At 36.8% G+C, this 22,207-nt stretch overlaps 1 protein-coding gene across 1 annotated transcript; it reads left to right on the top strand.

Moving 5' to 3' along the window:
* The first annotated feature begins 3,427 nt into the window (after positions 1 to 3,427).
* Positions 3,428 to 21,938, top strand: LOC140325740 (bactericidal permeability-increasing protein-like). Its single transcript, XM_072403747.1, has 15 exons — positions 3,428 to 3,620; positions 6,359 to 6,470; positions 8,124 to 8,255; positions 9,174 to 9,333; positions 10,975 to 11,018; positions 11,647 to 11,720; positions 12,819 to 12,910; positions 13,544 to 13,720; positions 14,316 to 14,375; positions 15,663 to 15,830; positions 17,997 to 18,064; positions 18,250 to 18,292; positions 18,790 to 18,853; positions 20,124 to 20,200; positions 21,321 to 21,938. Exons 1-15 carry the CDS (start codon positions 3,506 to 3,508, stop codon positions 21,390 to 21,392), a joined length of 1,458 nt encoding a protein of 485 aa, XP_072259848.1. The 5' UTR covers positions 3,428 to 3,505; the 3' UTR covers positions 21,393 to 21,938.
* Positions 21,939 to 22,207: the final 269 nt, after the last annotated feature.

Raw genomic sequence — 22,207 nt, 5'->3', positions numbered from 1 at the left:
AAAGCTATAGAAAGGGCCGACGCTTAAAATACATCATGATATTGATGAATAATGCCTGACCTATTTCTACTTTTTACCCCCTTCTCAGTATGACTGTATTATATGTATAACCTATGTCTGTACTATATGTTGTATCAGTGTGTTTAAACTTTTCCATACATTTAATAATACCAATAGTAATAAACTGCAAGTTGCAAAGAGCTGGCCTTGGAACCTGGGGAGCTATGATATGCAAATCGGAAATATTCTTACTAAAAACATGTGTCCTTTCTTTACTTCTTACTAGTCAAGGAATTTGCAAATTGGAAAAATGGACCAACATTGAGTTGTGGCAGTTAGGTCTAGAACCATATGTAGCCTCCAAACTGCCAATCAGCATAATGTAAAGCTTCTATTTGCAATTAAGGAGATGATATTGTCTAAAATCCACCCATTAACCTACAATAAAAAATAGAACACATATATGCTGCTCAAAGACCTGTACCATGCTTATCTGCAGGTTCTTAGTAGTTTTGGGCAAACTTTTTCCAACTGTTTACAGACTTTTAAACTGTACATTACGGCTGTGTCCATACTGGGGGTTAGGTTGTGGTGCAGTTATAACTTATTCATGCTTTTGAACAGTTTCCTCAAGTGCTTGTTGTAGGCTCTGATTGTTGAGGATGAAGATTCAGCTAAAGACGCAGCTAAGGAGTTCAGTGATGACTTTCTTTACTACTTTCTACAACTTTCTTTTGACCAGTCCCTTTTTTAACCAATTTTAGAGGGGTCACTTTTTAATGTCATGGGTGGCTCGAGGAGGCAGGATGGCTTTTAACATAACCAGTCCTAAATCCTACAGATCAAAATAAAGTGGGCTGTGGTTGTTTCCAGGGACACTTCACATTGGGTAAGGGACAAGGAAAAACATTTGGGAAAACTTTTTTTTTTTTTACAGTAGTGTACAGTAATGTGATTATCAGGGAAAATTCAGCTCGCTATTTTAATACAATCAAGGAGGAAACTGATCTATAAATAAAAAAGGGTATCCAGAGGCCAAAGGACATGTCGCCACTATTGCACTATAGCCTGTTGACTCTATACAAATTATCTTTCCCAATTACTATCTCGCCATGCCTAATTCTTCATTGTGTTTTAGAAGCAACCATTTTGGTATAGGCAGGGCATTGCTTCCTCATGCTGAAGTCTCCAGTATAGAAAACGGTGAAACGAACAATAACGATAACCTTAATTTTCACTCTAATTGTTCAGGGACTAACAAACCAAAGTAATACCTTCGAACCAAAACTGGATATAAATAACTATGAGGCTGCAAGCACAGAGGTGCCTAGGCATCCTCACAACCAGGAAGGATATAACATTCTTCAAGAGAAATTTAGGACAAAAGGTTGTTTTTTTGTTAGGATTCAGTAAATGTAAAATTATATTTTTCTAAATGTTGCCTATATCATACAATTATTTTCACTTTTCAATCTCAGATCCGCTTAAACAACTATTGCAACAGACGTTAAGAGTTAAAAGATCAGATTTCACAATCTGCAGATTGACTCAGAGGAGGGAAACGTCCCCTTCCTCTCTCCTAACAAAGACAGAACCATCATACTCTCATCATACTCTGGTATTATATGCTTATTTGTAAAATAATTCAATAGGCCAAATAGCTATTCAAGAAAGGAAATCATGTATGAATTTAGAAAATCAAATTAACAAAAAATCATATTTTACCTTTTACAGCTTTCACTTTAGGTTATGCAGTCTTCTTATTAGATTATAATTTCTCTTTAAATGGAAGTTTTTTGCATTAAATTGCTTACAGTCAGGTGCGGCATGAAAGGGCAGATTCAATGTGTTTTCTGCTGCAACCTCTGAAAAAGTGCTGGAGTGAGCATGAAACCAGCCAGCGTTCTGCTATGATCTGATTGACTTTTACATACAGAATAAAAGAAGTTTTCATACTTCACTGTGATCCTGGAGGCGTTTTCTACCCTTGGATTTTAGGCCTCCTGCTATCTAGGTCAGTAGAAATGGTTCTCTTCTGATGTGCGCTCTTTTTGAGTTGGGCCAGCTATGACAAAGATAATTCTTACAGCTCTTTAAACCTTTACTGGTCAAAGTGGACTGGGCAAAGCAGAATTATCTTTCTACAAGCCAAGTATAAAACCATTAAAGTGGGCCTCTACTCAAACAGCGAGGATATGCTCTCTTTTATAGAATATATAGAAAATTTAATTGTGGGGAAGCAATTGTGAGCCAAGAATTACTTTGATAGAACATTGGACTGCCTTACATGTGACCTCTGTAGTCTCGTAGTTGCATCTCTCTACACTTTAGCATCATCTAAGGCCATGTTTCCTAACTAGGGTTCCTCCAAAGATTCATCTCTCCTGCTACTTTTGGATTTTTTCCCCCGTTAGTCATCAAGATGTTGGATCACCAGTTATTGGTTTAGGGAACGGGGTCCCCAACATGAGGAAGCAAACCCCGGATCCTCTACCAAACACTAAACAAGATGGCCACACAGACATACAAGATACACAAAGCAAGGCATTATAAATCATTACTAGGGACTAAATCAGCTCCAGGGAGGCTGCATGCAATCCTTTTCCCTTCACTTAATCCAAATGTTACAGTATAGATCCTCTTTAAAGCAAAGTTATTTAAACATAATGGCAGCCATTGTTGACTTTGTTGTTTTACAAACATATATTACCAGGCACTTCTTTAACTGCTTTCGAGAACTTTTACTTTAGTAAAAAGGAAGTTCAGCAGCGTCTGCTAATTGTCTCTCTTTGGCTAATACATCCATTTTGGGTTTATATAAGGTATACATAGGGAGTGGGGTAAGTGCCTCATTCTGCTGTGATTAGGCCTCAATAAAAAGATATAGGATTACACCAGGCTATGCAGAGCACAAATGGAAAATGATACAGAAGAAGTGAAAAATCTTGAAAGTACACCACCTGCATCTGTAAATCATGGTTCCTGTATACGTCTTGACAGTGTTCACAAAAGTTAAATAATTGTCTGATCATTGGGAGACTAAGAACAAAGCTTCCTTCTGCCTGCAGCAGACTGATGAAATCATCTTACCCTAGGCAAAGTCACTTGACTTTTTGGTTAAGGACTAATTTTAAAAGTAAATATTTTTTTTTTGAAAAAGAATATTGTTGCTATATTGTCAAATGTCGTTAAATTATTCATGTAGACTCAATAAAAAGTCCAACCTAGTAATGAGCATGTACTTGTATTTGAACAGGAGTTATAGGTATACCATGTGATTTAACGGACAGTTTTATATTTCACTTTATGTTTTTAGAAACAAAAGTTTCAGCCTCCTTGCACAATAAACAAACAGATCAGGGGCGTCCCCATTTAAGTCTGACACTTCCTCATTCCATATCGCTTCCTTGTTGAGGTTTTGTTTTCAGAACTATAAAATGCAATGATTGCAGCTTAACCACATTACTACTGAAGACACATACAGGTAGCAGCGTAGGCTATAGAAATGGCATTTTCCAATGTCATACCCCTGTCCTTATTACTGGCCATGTGTATGAATATGGCTGGCGCTGTGAACCCTGGATTTGTGGTGAGGCTAACTCAAAAGGGACTGGATTATGGTAAGTTATGATTCCATTGACGCGAAAGCTGATTTATAAACTGTAAAAGTTCAATACTTTTCAAAAGAGAAAACCTTTCTATTCCTAAGCAATTCAATAAATTTGTCAGCATTTTTTCTGTTTTTATATTTTTTATACATTTTAACGTTTCATTCTATGCGCTCTATTTATTAAACAGGAAATCTGACATTCCCCATAACATTCCCTGGTTGGAATCAATTACTGCAATTGAAACACATGGACTCGGAGGATTCCCATCAGGGAATGTCTAACGGAATGGCAGATTCCCTGTGTTATAAATATTGCCCTATGTGACCAATATGAATAACTGGCTAGCTTTAAATAAAGTATACTCATAAGTTTTCATTATCAAACACAGCACTGGAAACCTTGGATAGCATTTGAATGTAATTTTTTTATCATTCAGTGCAATGTCTAATAAAATTGTGATCAACATGTGGCATCTTGTAAAATATGAACATTGAAAGTGTTTAAAATTACAATTTAAGTTTTTTGGCAGAAAAAACACGCAAATTACCTGTCAGTTTTTGCATGATTCAATACGTTTCATATCTTCATATTATCATTTGTTTACCTGAATTACTTCTGCACTTTAGTTGATAATGATCAGATTTCAGCAGATATGTGATTTAATATGTCACCGTCACTAGCTTTGTACCATTCAGTATAACACAGAGCAATACATGTGATCAATTGCTGCTGCTATCCCCTGCACTTGTTTTCACTCTTGATCAACCAAAAATATGGGCATTTTTTAAATTAAACTTACTATTAAAAATATTGATTAGTTTATAGATTTCATAAGCCTGGCAATATTTGCTTATCAATGTGCCTGAGAACAAGAAAGCAGAAGTTGTATAATCAGTGGCAGCCCAAGAGATAAAGTTGATTGTTGCAGGGGAGATGGAAGCAGCAGTAGCAGACCGAAGCCTGGACCCGCCATTGCTAAAAGAAAGCACAATTGCTAGCAAGTGTTCTGTATGAGCTGGTATGCTGTGTATGCTTGCACATTATGGCAACAGTTCATCCTCATTCAGAAAGATTTTAGTTCTGCTTCAAAGCCAACAATACCCAAACATATATTAAGTTTTCATAGTAATTTAAAATCAACTAACTGCTTCTACATTTCATAAACTCCATTGATAAGAGATTTCTAGAGTTTCCAGTTCCACCCAATAGACAATCCACCTCCACTCGAGGGATACATTATCCCCTCAAGCAAATTACCCTTACCGTTACTGTATCCTTCTCCCGTCCCCGCTGATCATGTCCCCCATATGGACACAACTTTTGTTGTATGCACAGCCCTGCGCTACTGTCCCCCCTGGATGATCAGCATACAAGTCTGAGCCTGCGATGGGAGACTGGGCAAGTTCTGGCATCATGACGTCACTTCGCTGGAAGTTTCTTTTCCTTTGAGTGATACATGGTGGGATTTAAAATTATGAAGTTAATGGACCGGGAGGTTGGCGGCCACTTCTCTAGATAGTACACACTCTTGGAGTCTATCTATAAAGAATAAATCTGACATTCACTGAAACATTCTATGGTGGAGTATCTTCCAGGTCCCTGTGTTTCAATGACAGTAATTGATTCTCTACCAGAAAATGTTTTAGTGAATGTCAGATTCACTGCTTTTTAATACACCCCTTGGAGTCTTGTAAAAGTGCTATAACAGGAGTTATGTGCCATTTGCCAACCACCCAAGACTCACAAATAAGTTAGAAATCACCTTCAAATAACTAATTAGTCAAAACAGAAATATTCTTTAAGCAACTGTATTGACCAACATTCAGCTAAGGAGAATTCCCCTTTACTTTTTAAAATCTCTACTTACCTACTTACTTGTTGCTGTAAAGTCTTCAATAAACAGTTTACACCTACCACAAATCCTGCATTTCTTCTCATTCTTTCTCATCTCATTCTTTCTTCTGATTTACCTTACCCTGGGGTGTTCCATGCAAACAGATGACCCAGAGCATAACTGAGAGCTGAATCCTGTGATTTGCTATCTCAGTGATTGACAGTTAATTGTGATTTACTGATAAGTATAATGATTACTTCACAGAAAAGGCAAAAAGGCACAAAAAGTTCTGCTAGTTTTGCTTTAATGATTTCCAAATGTTTGGTCTTTTTTTTTTTTTTTTTACTGAAAAAATTTTTTACTTTAAAGATTCCCATTTACAAGTTTACTGTGGTGCCAATAATTCCTAATGACACCCCAAGTCACAACGAAGAGCAGAAAACTACTGTGCCTTGCTGTGCTTCAAAAAGAGCAGCATGCATGATTTACTTTGCACAGGGGTGGATAGTTTGTTCAACGTGCATGCTTTTCAAAAATGCAGCAAACCAAGGAATGTACATATAAATTATTTGCCTGTCAATTCTGCTGCAATTCAGACTTTTTTTTTGGAAAATACAGCATTTGCTATTGTGATTTCTGTGCTCTTTTGATAATTCACCACTAGATAGCAGAATAAGTTTACACACATGGGGATTTGAATTTCTCTAAATGAAACAACAGCTAGAACAATATATAAAACCCTAAGTGCTACCGCTGCTTGGTTGGAATAGTTTACAAATAAATATAAATGTATAGTCCAGATATAGTTTGTGCAAAAGCAAATACTCCTATAAATTCATCATCCTTGATAGGTTGTGTTTTGCAAAGGATTTTGATCTTTAAATAAAAGATGTCTTTATTTACTCAATGACAGCCCGCCAGGAGGGAATGAGCGTTCTGCAACGAGAGCTTGCAAAGGTCCATATTCCAGATTTTTCAGGATCAACCCACAGTCCCATAGGAAAAATCAAGTACAATTTCTATGGGTAAGAAGTAAAAAGATTGCTTTATGGCGCACTTTTCTACAACAATGTAAAACCCAGGAAATATACTGCCTGCTATAGGTCAATAATCCCATAACATATTCAAGGTAAAGTTTTAAAATTTAAGGCAAAGATATGGAGGGAGTGGTGACTGGTTGCCACTGATCTGGCTAACCATTAGGGATGAGCGAGCAAGTTTTTAAAACCCAATTTCGAGGCGCATTCGTACCGAAATTGTAAGATTGTAAAATTTGCAGATTGGGCTCGAATTTTAATTAAAAAAAACTTTTTTAAAAAAGAAGCACCTGCTGCATTCATTGATCAGCTCAGTGTGTGATCCCCAGAACTAGAGGTTAAATGGGGACAAGTCTCCCCATTCAAAACCTCTAGTGCTCTCTGATTGGCTGAGTAAAGCTTTCCTCAGTCAATCAGAGGACACTAGAGGTCTTGAATTTGGGAGACTTGTCCCCATTTAACCTTTAGTGCCGGGGATCACACACAGGATTCCCAGGACTGCATTCGTTCATGCAGCCCTGGGAATCCTGTGTGATCCTCGGCACTAAAGGTTAATGGGGACAAGTCAACTGCGATCCCAGGGCACTATAGGGGAATTAACCTCCAGTGCCCGGGGATCACAATGGAAACTCCCCATTCCATTGAGAGTTCATCTGCAGTTCAGTTCCCATGGTCACTGGGCTGTACAGCTAAGTACAGCTAAGTACAGCCCGGTGACCGTGGAAACTGTGCAGTCACAGCTGATAGGAGGCACGCGAGTGCCTCCAATAAGCTGTGACTGCAGGCAAACTTTCAATGGAGAGTGTATGGGCTTTACTTATCAGAGAAACTCCATTGAGAGTTCATCTGCAGCTCCACAGCGATCCCCGTGCACTAGAGGTTAAATAACCTCTAGTTCCGGGGATCGCAAACAGAAGGATTTCCAGGGCTGCATTCATTCAGCCCTGAGAATCCACCTGTAATGATTTCCTCGATCTTCCGATGGTTTTGCGAAATTGGTTTGCTGAAATATGCGGGCCCATCGTAAGTTGGAGGAAATTTTCGTGAGAATCAAATCTGACGTACATGATCATTTGTACGCACAATCCAACTTCCGTTCTTCAGATCAATTTGCTCACACATATCCATAACCAAAAAATTGCTAGTGGATCTGTATTGTGTGTACTAGCAAAGCAAAATCCATAACCAACCAAAAATTAAACCCCCAAAGAATGTCACATTTTAGCACAAAGTACATAGGCAATGCACACACCAATGCCACGCCACTCTTTATGTGTGGCATGGGAAACTATAACTATACCTATGCAGGCTCTTCCCATCACTATTTGAACTTTATACTGACTAATAAAATAACAAATACCATCATTTATAAGTTGGATGAAAGGTTCTGTGTCATATAACAATGATGGTAAATAAATATTACATTTTTATAGAGGTCTATAAAAAAACAAATAACACCACATGGAGATAGAAGAAGAATCACAACAAGAGGAAGTTACTCCAGTTACATTTTTAGGCCAATTTAGACTAATTTTAAAGTATGCTTTAGCTGAATGTATTATTTTAATTTCATTGGTTAGCTTGTTTATTAATTACATGGTCAAAAGTTAATTGGTATTATGCTATCTTTTTCTTATCCAGCATGGCTATCCGTAACTTCCAGTTACCCATTTCGCAGATCAGTCCGGTGCCCAATGTTGGTCTGAAGCTGTCAATCTCTGGAGCCTTCATTGAAATTTCTGGAAAATGGAAAATCAAGACAAGGATTGGAATGTAAGACATCTGACAGGGACTGTTTCTGATTTTTTGATCTTTATTGTACTTTTGCTGAAAAATACTCACAACATTTAGAGCAGAGTTTCTCAATCGAGCTACCTCCAGAGGTTGATAGGGGTTCCCTGTAAAAGGAATAATTTGTTCCCCTCAGGCCAGTTACCATTGACACCAATGATCTATAATGGTGACATTCTTTTCACTTGCCAGAAATGTAAATGGAATTCTTCCCACTGCCCACCATGTTGATATAATCTAAGCTGAGGATATAGTAATTATAACAGGGATTACCTCTTTCCCTGAACGTTATTTCAAGGGCCCCCCACATGTTAAAAGCATTACTAGGTAATAAAAACTACCTATTCTCAATCACATGGAGGTCATCAGTTATTCACCATCCATAACACAATGGTAATCTCTGGGGTAAATTCACCACCAATCAAGTAATATATATGAGCACAGATACTGTATATGTCAACTGATTTTAAACCATTTTGGTCATCATGTGACTTCTTACAGGAACATTAGCATTTCAATGTTAAAAGATAATAGTTGTACAGGGGGTATAGAAGCTATGTGACGTAACAAGAAAGCAAAGAAAATAATATTTATTGCATTTTTTCTTTTTATTTTTTATTACCAATATAATTTTTTGAAAGGATTTAAAATTGGTGTATCTCCCCCCTCTAAATCAGAATGCTTAATTTATACTATGATTATGTACTATTATTAATGTGAGAACAAACATGGCCAAAGGATTTGCTTAATTCTTCTTCTAGTCCAAAGTTGTGTTAACTTGATGGTTAAGCGATTTTTTTCCAAGCAGTAATAATTCTTAGTGGAGGGGGGGCGTAAATGTGAAAAAAAGTTACCTTTGTAGTTTGCATGTCTTCTAAACTAAACTGATTCCTTGTTTAGACAATTTAACGGAGGCTTTGATGTGAAGGTGGAAGGAATCAGTATATCTGTTGGACTGAAGCTGGGCAGCGATGGGGCAGGCAGACCAACTATAGCTCCCTCTGATTGTAGCTGCCATATCTCAAATGTCAATGTCCATATATCGGGGAAATTCGGGTATGTTGCTTATTTTTATGATTATTGATATATATGGAAAAGTATATGAGTGTCATTAACAAAAAATGGACATTTGAAATAGTCTGATTTTTCTCATACAGTTATGACCTTACATCTTAGGTATGACCTAATTTTTCATTGTTTGGTGATAATCTTTCCCTATCAGAAAAAGCACCAACCAAGGGTATGCTGCAAATCAAATTACACTCAACATAATGAGCCTGATTTATCAAAGGTCAAAGGACTATCATGGGTGAACCTGGGTGATTCAGCAAACCCCGAATGGATCTAGTCTAGGATTGATGATTTTAAGAAATCTATTTTAAGTTTGCTGGCTGTGCATTAAGTGCATTTTTTAGAATAACACTTTCTTCCATGAACCTAAAAATACTTAAAAACGCAAGCAGGCAGGTCCGTGCAGAATGGACAGGCTATGTCTCTTCTGTAATAAAACAAATCTACATGCCTCTTCACAATCTTTTCCTTTATGTACACATGAACCCAGCACAAATGTTTGTTAAGAGTGAATGAAACTCCTGGGTGCATGCGTAGGGGTTACCTCATTCCGTCCTGGCCAATAGAGATGGCCGGAGATCCTGAACCCAAAAGCACCCAGTGAAGATGCCGGCAAAGGAGCGAGGAGAGGTAAGTTAAGAAATCGCAGGTACCTTAATTTATCAGAGAAGAGACATAACCATTAAAAAAAAAGCTGCTTGCTCACAATTTTCACACTTTTAGATTTAGTCCCATTTTAGGCATCTGCTCAAAATACAATGAGCTCACAATATCTTGTAGAAAGCTGACCAACAGACCTGCTGCACTGAAATTCTAAGCAGTGTTAAAAGTGCTGAGTTCTTCTGGGCTGGAATACGGCACACATGCCTCTCTGTTATGGAGATGAGGAGAGCGGTAAGAGGTGCTCTATAGCCAACAGGTGAAAACTCACATGCATACAGCACAGCTTAGAAATTTAATAAATCAGATGCAGCACTGTCAGCCCAAACAAGTAGGGAGCTCACTGAATTCCTGACAAGTTCTTCAAGTAATTTTTTGTAAGTAGGAACTTTCTGTAAGAACCAAAAAATCCGCCCTTAAAGGTTTACAGCCCTCAACCCCTCTGCAAACCAAGTCCGGTAGGACCCACACCATCCCGTCTCCCTATTTCTTTAGAGTTCAAACTAGTCCATCTTTTTGTGTGTTCTTTCGGGTGAGAAGATTTCCTAAAAAAAAAAAAAAAATATGTGACAAACTCAATTTTTTGTTTACATTCCAGGAAAGCCCAATTCTCGGGCATGTGCAAAAGGAGAAGAATCCAGCCTCATGGGATACATGACTTGGGATACATGAGGAATCCCATTAAATAATGGTGGAAGGGGACGAATCCTCCCCATGAAATATGAAAAAAGTAATGTTAATCTATTCTAGGTTTGCTGGATCACCTAGCTTCAGGGATGAAAGTTTATCCTCTCCTTCCTTCAAGAGCTTTAATAAATCAGGCCCAGAGAGAGAGTGTTGGGAATTAATGTTCTTCTATCACCAGACCTGAAAATGTTAGCAAATGATGGCACTTGTCAGTGTCTTATCCTTTTCTTTTTTATTTATATTTTTCCCCCTAAAACCGTAAGGATTTTTTGGACAATCCAAGACTTCAGACCACTCCAATGTTAATAAAAAAATACCACAAAACATATAAAACAGTTACAAAAACAGCTGTGTAGCAGTTAGAATAGATGAATCAGCAACAATCCCATGTAATGTTTTTTCTGGAGCTCCCAAAGCTTCTGGAAATATTAAAATAAACTCTTCTAATCACAATCATACATAATATTTAATATTTCCCTAAAGCTTTCGACACGTTTCACAGTGACATCGCAATGCTTTTTCAAGAGGTATAGGAGCCACATATTTTCTTGTACTTACTATTGTGCTGATTCAATAGAACCAACTTTTTCCAAGTAAACCTCCTGCAAGCTCTTTTGAATTCTACTTGCCAGTTCTCATATTAACGATTCAGGGATGGGACAGTATATTGTAGGAAGAGTTTTCAGAAATTGGAAAACTCTTCTGTCCCAATCCTCCAAACATAAACTCCGTAGAATGAGGAATTCCCCATGCAGCAGCCAGCTAGTGTCTTATCCTCCTCTAGGTAGGATAACTAGTTTTCAACTAGTCAAGGTTTCAACTACTCTAGTTCACTTCTTACTGGAAATTGTACCCTAATCTGATCTTTGGACACATATACATAGTCAAATAGATGGGGAAAATTAGCTACATCAACTTTTATTTTGTGTAACTTTTTGGTGACCTTTGTGTTTTCTTCCCCACAGATTTGTCCATTGGTCAAAAATGCCATTACCAGTAAACTGGCACCACTTCTACAAACCCTTCCTGGTGGGTACATTTCAAGGATCTTTCAGTACAGTAGTCCCCCTCTATATCGTGGTTTAAAAATCGAGGTCCCGGTATATCGGGTTTTCTGCAAACCCCATGTTGTTGTATTGGAAAGTTCAGTGTGGGGATGCTGGGAGTTAAAGGAGGAACAAGTCTGGCCAATTGGAATGCCCCATTCATTTGGATTTAATATATGGGGCATTGTGATTGACTGGACGAATAGACAGCAGCCAATCACAACCAGGATTCAGTTGTGATTGGCTGCTGGCTAATCGTGCAGTTGGAGAAAGTTAGGCATCCATGTATCATGAATTTTCGTTTATCACGGGTGGTTTTGGAACGTAACCCCCGCGATAAATGAGAGTCTATTGTAATATGTCACCTATCAGAAGATTTGTGCATTACAAGACATTGTGCTCTGGTGCAAAGTAGCACATTTTTGCTTTGCATTATGTTTTTTAATAAGCCAGTTAAGGTCCTTTGGAGTATGCTACAAGATTAATCAAATTCTCAATATTGAGCAAATGTGTCCCTGTTCTCTAAACATGTAAAATACAAAATGGTGCATCACCAACGTGGACATTGGTACAGTGAAATTGAGTTCTGAACCATGTGTTGGGGCAGTAGCAAATGGGGAATTGGTAAGTAAAGTTGGGTCAAATCTGAGATGGGTTAAGTGCATGTTTGGAGGTCCGATGCAGTGGTGAAAATAGGGGTTTTTGTGTAAGTGTTGTGTGGGAAAGAGGAGGATGACATTCAGTGCCATTGAAAGTGTTGGGGGGGTTCATAAGGAGAACAGGCCTGCACTATAATGACAAGGGGCTTAGAATTTTAGAGAATCTTATCAGATCTTAACAGATTTCCCAAACAAATTAAAAGCTATTAAAGGTTTTCAAATATATATATATAAAAAAGGGTTTAGGAAAATGGGAAAAACAGCATTCCTAAAAACACGCAACAATTCCAAAGTATCTCTTCAGGAATCTAACCCGTGACAGCAGCAAAAGAACAGAAGTGCAATAAAATTTGTTGTTATAAAGAGACCCCAATCATGGCAAATAAATAATGATTTTTGTTTCATCATCTTTTATCTTTTAGTGACTGCAAAGATTGATAAAGTGGCCGCCATTGATTATTCTCTCACTGGTCCTCCACCTGTGACTGCAGAATATGTGGATGTTCAGCTTAAGGTTAGTTTGTTACTATTGTTTGTTCTATTACTAGCTTTGAATATAATGCTAATAATATTGGGAACTGGAGATCTGCAAATTAATAATATTGCATACATCAAAATCACATTTACCAAAATGTAGGGAAGCAGGGCACTCTGTTTTATTTGTTGATCCCTAAAACTTTAATAATTTCTAGGCATAATCAGTAAGTAAATCACAATGCAATAATCCCAGTTGCTCAGTATGAATGGCTGAAGTGAAGAACGTCCCTGTATGCTTTAGGATCAGCATTGGCGCCATGTTTTTGGTGTCTTCATCACTTTATAATAAAGAAGTTGCTAACTACTATAAATTCTAGGTACCTATGCTTTACCCATAAAACGTTTGCAGTCCTCTCTGCTAAGCCGGAATTCCTTGCGTGCATCACTAACACTTACAGGCTGAGTGCCCGCACCAGGGTAGGGAAACCTTTGTGAGTGGACCAAAGGTAGAGCTCCGTAACTTACAAAATTATTGCACACTTGTATCTGCATTAATGCATGCATCTACCCACTTTATTTATTATAAATTTCAGTTTTATGACCGTAGACTATTTATTTTCACAGAAACAAAAAATATGTGTAATGATTTTATTTATTATGTTTCCTTCAGGGGGAATTTTTTGAACTGTCTCATCATACTCCTCCTCCCTTTACACCGCCATCCCTGTCCTTACCCGCTGACCACAACCTCATGATCTACTTTGGAATCTCTGATTACTTGTTTAACACGGCTGGCTTTGTCTATCATTCAGCTGGGAAACTCATCTTCAATGTCACTGACAATATGGTATGTCAGGACTAATGTTGGTGTTCTGTAGAGTAAAAAATTGCATACGAAGGTAATACGTTGTGTAATGTACAGGGTGCTATATGGAGTGGTATGATAGTAAAGTAGCTGATGTCCTGATGATGTCCAGTTGTGACAATGCCTAAAAACTGATTAATAAAATGGATCAATGGTAATGGGTCCCAAGGAGTCCCAATGGGTCCCATTTTTCACATACAGCGTGCAGTGTCTACACAGTAGGCTGATAGCTCCTGCAAACCATAAAGTCGCTTGCTGCTGTTCCTGAAAGCAATTTACATAATAGAGAATACATTTTGACAGGTTCATACCCAAATTCTCCATCCACCAATAAATTAAACAGTCCTTCTCTCCTGGCCCATTATCAACTACTAGCCCAGATGAAGGTGGCAAGGTTTATTATACATAATGGGCCAAATCAGATTATTTGTTTATTTATTTTTTTAGCTTTTTTGGATTTTTTTAATGCTGAGTTGAATCATAATGTGATTATTATCATTATCATTTAATATTATTTCTAATTTATCATTATATATTTATGCAAATATACTAATAATATCATTATATTTATTTTTAGATTCCAAAAGACTTTAGCATTCGGTTAAACACCTCTTCATTTGGTACCCTGATACCTCAGGTAAGAACGAAACTGTGTTATGTTAAATAGAAGAAGTGTCTGTTATGTGATGTACTTGCTGAGCCCGTGATTGTTAACTCAATTGCATACTTAAATAAATAAAAATCTATTGAAATAAATAGAAGAAGTGGTAATGATATACAAGTAGACCTATGTCAACCATGTCAATGCCAACCCTCATTTTATTCCTTTCTAAGTGGTACAATGTGCACATCGACCATTTTTAGTATTACTGAACCTGCAAACCATTTGTCCGATCATCTCAGATGACTTTGATAAGGACAGGCATCCAGTACACTAAGCATTAACTGCTGAAACAATTCCAACATATAGGATCTGGTTTTATTTTAATGGCATAATTGCCTATGACATGGTCACATTTGGCAATACCAATTACTTGGTACATTTTTAGCACCAATGACTACAAAAATAGTAATGAACGCTGAACGCAAGGTGTTTTGTTTAAACCAAAGTGTTGACACATTACAATGAACTAATGTTGTTTAAACCTAAATTAAAAGTCAGGTGGGCAATGTTCACCAAAAAGTATTAAAACATTTTTTAAATTATAATGTTGGGGTTATAAAGTGGGTTGCATAGTGTTTCTTCGGCATTATGCAACCAACTTCGGGTGGAGACCAATCCAGTATTATGGGCAGCATTGTGATCAGCACTCTGGCCTTTGCAGCGCTCGGTCCCAGGTTAAAATCTCTACCAGGAAACTATCTGCATGGAGTTTGTAGGTTCTCCCTGTATTTGTGTGGGTTTCCTCCCACATTCTAAAAACATGCGGTTAGGTTAAATGGCTTCCTCCCATATTGAGGAGACTGTATAATGACATATGACTATGGTAGAGACATTAGATTGTGAGCCCCTTTAAGGGACAGCTATGGATAGGGTGTAATACATTGCTGCTGTATAAATACTGCATAATAAAATTATGAATACGTTTTGAAAAACTACAAGCAATTTCAAGGGTTTGAGGGTTACTGACTTGAGTTGACTAAAGATAACTACAGCTGCTGTCAGAACATCTGTACTTGAAGAATGCCTCTGAAAGCTGAACTGTCCTCTACAGTCATTTATCCTATTACCATTAGAATGCAAAATAAATAATTTGATGTTTCCTTTATTTTTTCTCTGCCAGCCAATTTATATTTGAAATGTAAAAAATATTAAGAATACTGTAAGAATTACAGCAATCTCCATGTGAGAACCTCAACATCGTACATGGTGTCGACACTGATGTGTGTCAATATTCAACGTTCTTATCTGGTTTTCTTACAGTTAGCTAAGATGTACCCAGATATGCTCATGAAGCTAGAGATTACATCCACATCAGCTCCATTTCTAGACATCAAACCAGGAAATGTAACTATTTCTCCAAAAATGGACATTCAAGCCTATGTGATCTTACCCAACGCCTCTCTGGCTCCAGCTTTCCTTCTAAATGTGGTAAGTTACATTTATATGAAAATGTAAGTAGATTTGAAACTGTTTTATTAACAGCGATCAGGTCCACGTAAAACCGATGCCATATAGTTTTGGTGACTATCGGTAATTATATCACCATAGTATTAATATTGGTGGAACAGGTTTCATCTGCATGTTCTCCTTAGCAGGGTTTATGGGCAAAATTTAACCTAGGCTAATAAAAAAACAAAAGAGTTTTATTAAAAAATAAACCACTGATTGTGGAAACCATCAATGAAAGAGAGACCCTTAATGGTGGAAAGAGTTAGAAACTACAAATATATTATTCCCTAAACTGGTCATCTGGCTATTCCATTTAATACTTTTGCAATGTAATAGTTGTACAAGCTCAAAATACTGTTTTAAGAACAAGCTGAATGCATTTTGATTTTGATTCCACTTCTGTAGCAAATAAACCATGCATTTTAAGGGGGTTTCACCTTTCAGTGTATTAACTATTTATAGTGTTCTGTATAGAATATGCAGGTTTTTGGTATATTTATTTATTGTCTTTGTGGTTGAATTTATTAGACTTGTGTCTTTTTTAACCTGGTTAACTATTTCCTATATATTACTTAAGAATTTAATTACTCTTGTTGTGTTGGTCCACAAAATATGGATATTACTTTCTGGAGTTAAACTAGTTGACAACGTCATATATCTCCAGAGCACCATTTGGCAAGATGTTAACATTCAAGCTCCTCACTTTCTACAACGGTAAAATTATAAGAAGCTCCTAAACTACTCATTACTAGATTGTGTTTAGCTTTAATAGTACTTGGTATTAAGAGGGAGGAATCATTAAAAAGAAATACAACATAATTATCTCGTTGGTCAATTAGGTGAGTTAGCAACATTAATATATAACTGCATATATTGCATAATGTACAGTTTGGGCCAGCAGACCTATTCTAAAGGAGAATGAGTAGTGTGTAAACACAGTCATGTGAAATAAAGTAAACTCTCTCTGATGTTTTGGGTTTCAGGACATAATTCAGGTATTCCTGAAATTAGGTAAATGCAACCTGTGATGAACAACAACACATGATCCAATCTACACATCATTATTTATTCAACAAAGACTAAAATGCAAAAAGAAGCAGTGGATGAAAAATTATGTAACCTTTGTCTAATAGGGTAAATAAAAGGGTAATTAGGTTCTAAAAAACTAAACGCACTTGAATAATAGATCACTGAAAAGTGTGGGCATTTCTATAAAAGCTGGTCTGGAGCATTCAGGTGTGTGTTAACAAAATTCCAAGGTGGACAAAAATTAGAAATGGTCTTAAAGAAGCAGTTTTTTGATGCTCATCAATCTAGGAAGGGTTTAGTTGCCATTTGCCAACAAATTGAGAAAGATTTTTATACAAATGGAAAACATCCAAGAGAGTTGTCAGCCTTCACAACAGATTGATCCCCAGGTCAGTGCAAAGCTTAGAGAAAACCCCACATGCTACATACATGCTGAATAAATATAGGTTATTTGGCAGGGTTGAGAAAGTCTCCTTTCTTAAAAAGAACATGGTTTACATTTTCAAAGTTGCAAGACTTTTGAAATAATGTCCTTTGGACGGATCAGAATAAAGTGGAGATGTTTGACCATAATGCATATTTGTAACAATTCCATAACTTTGGTGGTTTGGTGGCACAGTGTTGGAGGGGGGGGGGTGATTTCAGCTTGTTATTAAAGACATCCTTACTTAGATTTTATTACTTTTCCATGCTTGTTTAGTGTGACTTCAGGAGGGTTTTGTTTAGTTTTTGAAGTGTTTACATCTTTTTAAAGAAATAAACAGAACTCACTTTACTTATGCATAGAGAAGCAGGATTTGTGGGCAATAAGTACAGCACCATCTGTTCTTTCTGCTTGAACAGACCATAGACATTATCATAATACTTTCTGAGGATTATACTATTGCCATACGGAGATGATTTTGATAATGAGGTCCATAATGTCTTAGAGTATCCTAAAATGTATTACTGTGTGCGCAATGCTCTATATTATCCATTAGCTGTAATGAAGCTGATCTGTAAATTATTAAAGGATTTATTTCAGGAAAAAATAATATTATTATGTGAAATTTTGTAATTTATATTACAAAATTTATATTGTATCTGCTAATGATTGCTACATATCTTTCCCTACAGACAACCAATGCTTTGGCAAAAGTGGCTGTGAGTTCAGGGAGGATTGTGGGTAGTCTAGAACTAAGTAGGTAAGCATGTGCAAATGCTAGTTCAATAAACTTTTTTTTTTTAAAACAACTAATTTTACCTTTTTCTAAATATATTTGAGAAATGGATTTCACATAGGCACTTGCAGGTTGCTCTTGCTGACGACAGAGATAAAAAGCACCAGAAAAATCTTTTTTGTACTTTAATTTTTTCTTGTTGGTTTTAGGGTACAGATGGACCTCAAACACTCTGATGTGGGTCCTTTCTCAGTGAGTATATTTATTATTTTCAAATACAACTAGGGCAAGTTCTAGACATCTTTCTGCCTGAGGCATAACCCTATACAAAAAAAATTATCTGTTACTCCCAGTAACAGACTCCAAACGCAGACCCCCAGTTACAAACACCTAGTGCAGACCCCACTACCAACTTCAGTGCAAAGACCTCAGATCAAATTCCCAGTGCGGACCCCCAGGCAGACCTCAATACAATACATTAGTATAATGCTCACATTCCATTCTGACTGGCTGCTATAAAATACTGATTTCAAGTATTAGCATTTTGCATTCTTCACTGTAAAGAAAATAAATTTACACGCCTTTACACAATAAAGAAAAATGTGTAAAATACAGAAATTATTAGCAAACAATCACAATCTAGGTTAAATAGGGCATATTAGTAAGAGTAAAAACATCACTGAAATTACATGAATCTTGAGTGGAAAAATATTTGCTTATAACAGTTTATTATTATTTTTTAATTGCAGGTGGCGTTATTGAATGCTGCAGTGAACTATTATATATCCCATATACTGCTTCCCCAGGTTAATGGTATGTAGACATCTAAGGGCAGACAATTTTAAAACTGTTAAAATTAAAGAAGAATTAGATAATTTATTAATATGGTCCAAGAGGACTAAAGGAATAAAAAAGCCTTTCAACCAAATCAGTGCATAGCACAGTATGCACTTTCAATTTAGGTGGCTCAATAATATTTGGCAAAATTTAGAATCAGTATTCACCAATAGTTCTTTTGAACCTAGCTGATGGGACATAAAGGAATTATTTCGTTGGCTTTGTCTATGTCCTAATATGAGGAATTATTCTCTTGTTTCTGAAATCTGTAATGTAATGAGGCGTGTAAATACCTTCTGTTTTAGAAGGCTTTTATGTTCTTTAATGGCTTTCTCAACCTTTTCAACACTTGAAATAACTATCAAGTTGTCAGGGAACCCCTGCTTTAATTGTTTATATCCACATCTCACAGTACATTAGTGTGGGGGTCAGTGGGAAGAATGCTTCTTACATTGCTGGCCACTGAGAAGAAACAAAATCCTACAGATAGCCAAAAAGAGCATTGGTGTCAGTGACCCGAGAGGTCCAAATGAACCTCTGGAGGAACCCTAGGGTCCCATGAAACTCTGGTTAAAAAACACTACTTCACAATCTAAATAGTTAAATGTATCTTGAATTTGATGGTTTGTCTGGCATCATCTGCTTATTCCAGACTCTTCAGCAGCTTTTCTGTTTGTTTTTTGTTTTGTTTTTTTAGTTTTGCTTGCAATGAGCATTTAAATCTTCTTTTATTGATGTAAGCTGAAGTGAGCTAGGATTACTATTGTCTGTGGGCCAAGTCCATGTCATAACTTCACAGCACTCTTTATCTTCTCATATACAGACATTCAGTTTCCATCTTGTGTCATCTAGAATACTGATAATACGACTTCTCTTAAACATTGCTAGAATTACCAAGTGCGTATTTCTAAATATACTAAAATAATGCAAATATGTGTATCCAAAGTTATGTGTGGCATTAGTCCACCCCTAGACTAGCAGATTATGTTACTGAACCCCAATGGATAAAAATCTTGTTTCTGAATTGGTTTAGGATCAGGGTTGTATAGTTAGTACACAATATGATTGAAAACCTTCTTTGTTATTTGTATTTTCATATCAGTTATTATGCTGTTTTTGAAGAATCTAATATTATACAGTGTATTTAGCTAGTGTGTTTTGTCCATGTAACTGAAATAAGTATGATTTGAGCTGTATGTAAAGGAAGTTACAGTAACACAAGATAATGTCTATCTCCGTTATACAGACATCCTACAGAAGGGTTACCCCCTGCCACTGCTGGACCATCTGCAACTCACAGATGTTGTCATAGAGCCACGTCAGGTTGGTACTGTTTATTATTCTTCTATATAAATTATATGGCGACACTTCTATTATCTTCTATTAGTTCCCCCATTCCCCAAGTTTATTGTATACAAGAAAAGTAGACTGTAGAAGTAGATGTCCCCCTTATGGACCCACCATCATAACCTGAAATTTACATTCCTTTGGAATTATTGACCAACATATATATAAAGATTAAAAAGTGTCACCCAACTTTTAAGAGAGGATACTGTTCGAGGTATTACATAGACCCATTATCAGCATCTTAAACCCTCTTTCACCACAGACAGGTCCACAAGGATCTACAAGACAAACCTATAGGGATTTACCACTGATAAATTCAGGTCAGAAGGTCAATGTCAGAGATAATGCACCTGTAAGGCTACGTACACACGTGCAATTGTTCTTGTCTGATAATCCGATAATCTTATGTGTGTACAGCATTCGTCGTCTATTGTCTGAACGACCCTCTTGGTGCATCCACAGACGATGGACGACGAACGATCCCAAAGGAAGTGAGGGGGGGAGAACACAGGGGGGTGCCGCTCCGTCCTTCTCTCCTTCCTTTCTCTATTGAGCAGAACTGTGCTGTATGTACAATACTCATTCATGTTAGTCGTTGGAAAAGATCGTAAAAGATCCTTTCCAACGGCAATTATTGCACATGTGTACATAGCCTAAATGGATTCTAAATGATCTTAGGTGCAGCTCATATTGATGCTACCTACAAAAGCCCCAACAAGGAATATAGTGATAAAGAAAAGGGAACAAAGTGACAGAAATATCAGCATTCTGCTTCTCTTTTCACTTTCTGGCAACAAGCTGGGGTATCTGTAACTGTGACCTAACTTCAGAATTGAAACAATTTCATCTCCTGCCCAGCCAGATATAGGACTGTACTGTGTTACAAAGATTAGAACATTTCAGGCCCACATGAAATGAAACCTTTGGTAGATATAAAAGCTCTCCTATATTTATTCCATCTCTGAGCTTAGGTTTAAAGGAAATCTGCAGTTAGAGAAATAGGGAGAAATGCCAAGCTCCTTCTAAAAAAATGTTCCTTTTTTTTAGATTTTATATTTTGGCATTGTACTGTTAAAACCTTTTTATTTTATTTCAGAATTTCCTTCTTTTTGGAGCAAATGTTCACTATGGAATAACAGAGAGCAACTGGAGTGTTGAATTATTCTGACACAAAAGGATGTTTTAGGAAAGTACTGTATGATTAAAATAAACCTCTACTTACTTTAAGTCAATACACTTTTATAACTTGAAATTGAAAGGTATGCACTTTCCAGGCATTGCTGTAATGCACCAAATAATGGTGGAAATTTTTTTGCTGGTGGCCTGTGTTGGAACCTTGGCTTGGCTGTGTTGGAACCTTGTCATGATGAAGTGTCATTCCCACACACACCTTACATTCTCCATGCTATCTCCAACATACAGCTTCAGGTGAAAGAAAAACACCAAAAGTACCAATGATAATTTGATTTTTCTTGGAAGTGTAAATGGTGATACAAGAAGTAGATGGGAAGTTACACATCACAAGTCCAGTGAATATGGTAGAATACATAGAATATCAATACATAGCCCAGAACAGACTAAAGTTAAGCTTTCAGTCTGAACCTCTCCTTAGTTATTTTTCAACTTTGAATACAAGATAAAATATACAGGAATTGTGTACATGAGAACACTGAAAGGCTTTGTTTAATATTTTTAATAAAACTTTTTTATTGTTTGTTTTATGTTTTTGTTTTGTGTGAATGGAGTATGTTTGGTATTTATGATGTACATAGGCTGGGTCTCATGATAAGTTGGGTTTCAACATGTATCAGTCGCAGATCTGCCACCTCAGGACCATTTCTGGCTAGTTTGGTGCCCCAAGCAGGACAGTGTCATGATATGAGTATTTTCTTTATATTATGGTGCCATGGCTACACCAAAACCACTGGGACACAATATATATATGAAAATTAATTATTAATAATTAATTTTTCCACCTGGTAT

The sequence above is a fragment of the Pyxicephalus adspersus genome, chromosome 3 (assembly GCF_032062135.1).
Source record: "Pyxicephalus adspersus chromosome 3, UCB_Pads_2.0, whole genome shotgun sequence".
In the NCBI taxonomy this organism is placed as follows: domain Eukaryota; kingdom Metazoa; phylum Chordata; class Amphibia; order Anura; family Pyxicephalidae; genus Pyxicephalus; species Pyxicephalus adspersus.
The sequence above is the reverse complement of the archived record's forward strand: the minus strand, read 5'-3'. Positions and strand labels throughout refer to the sequence as shown.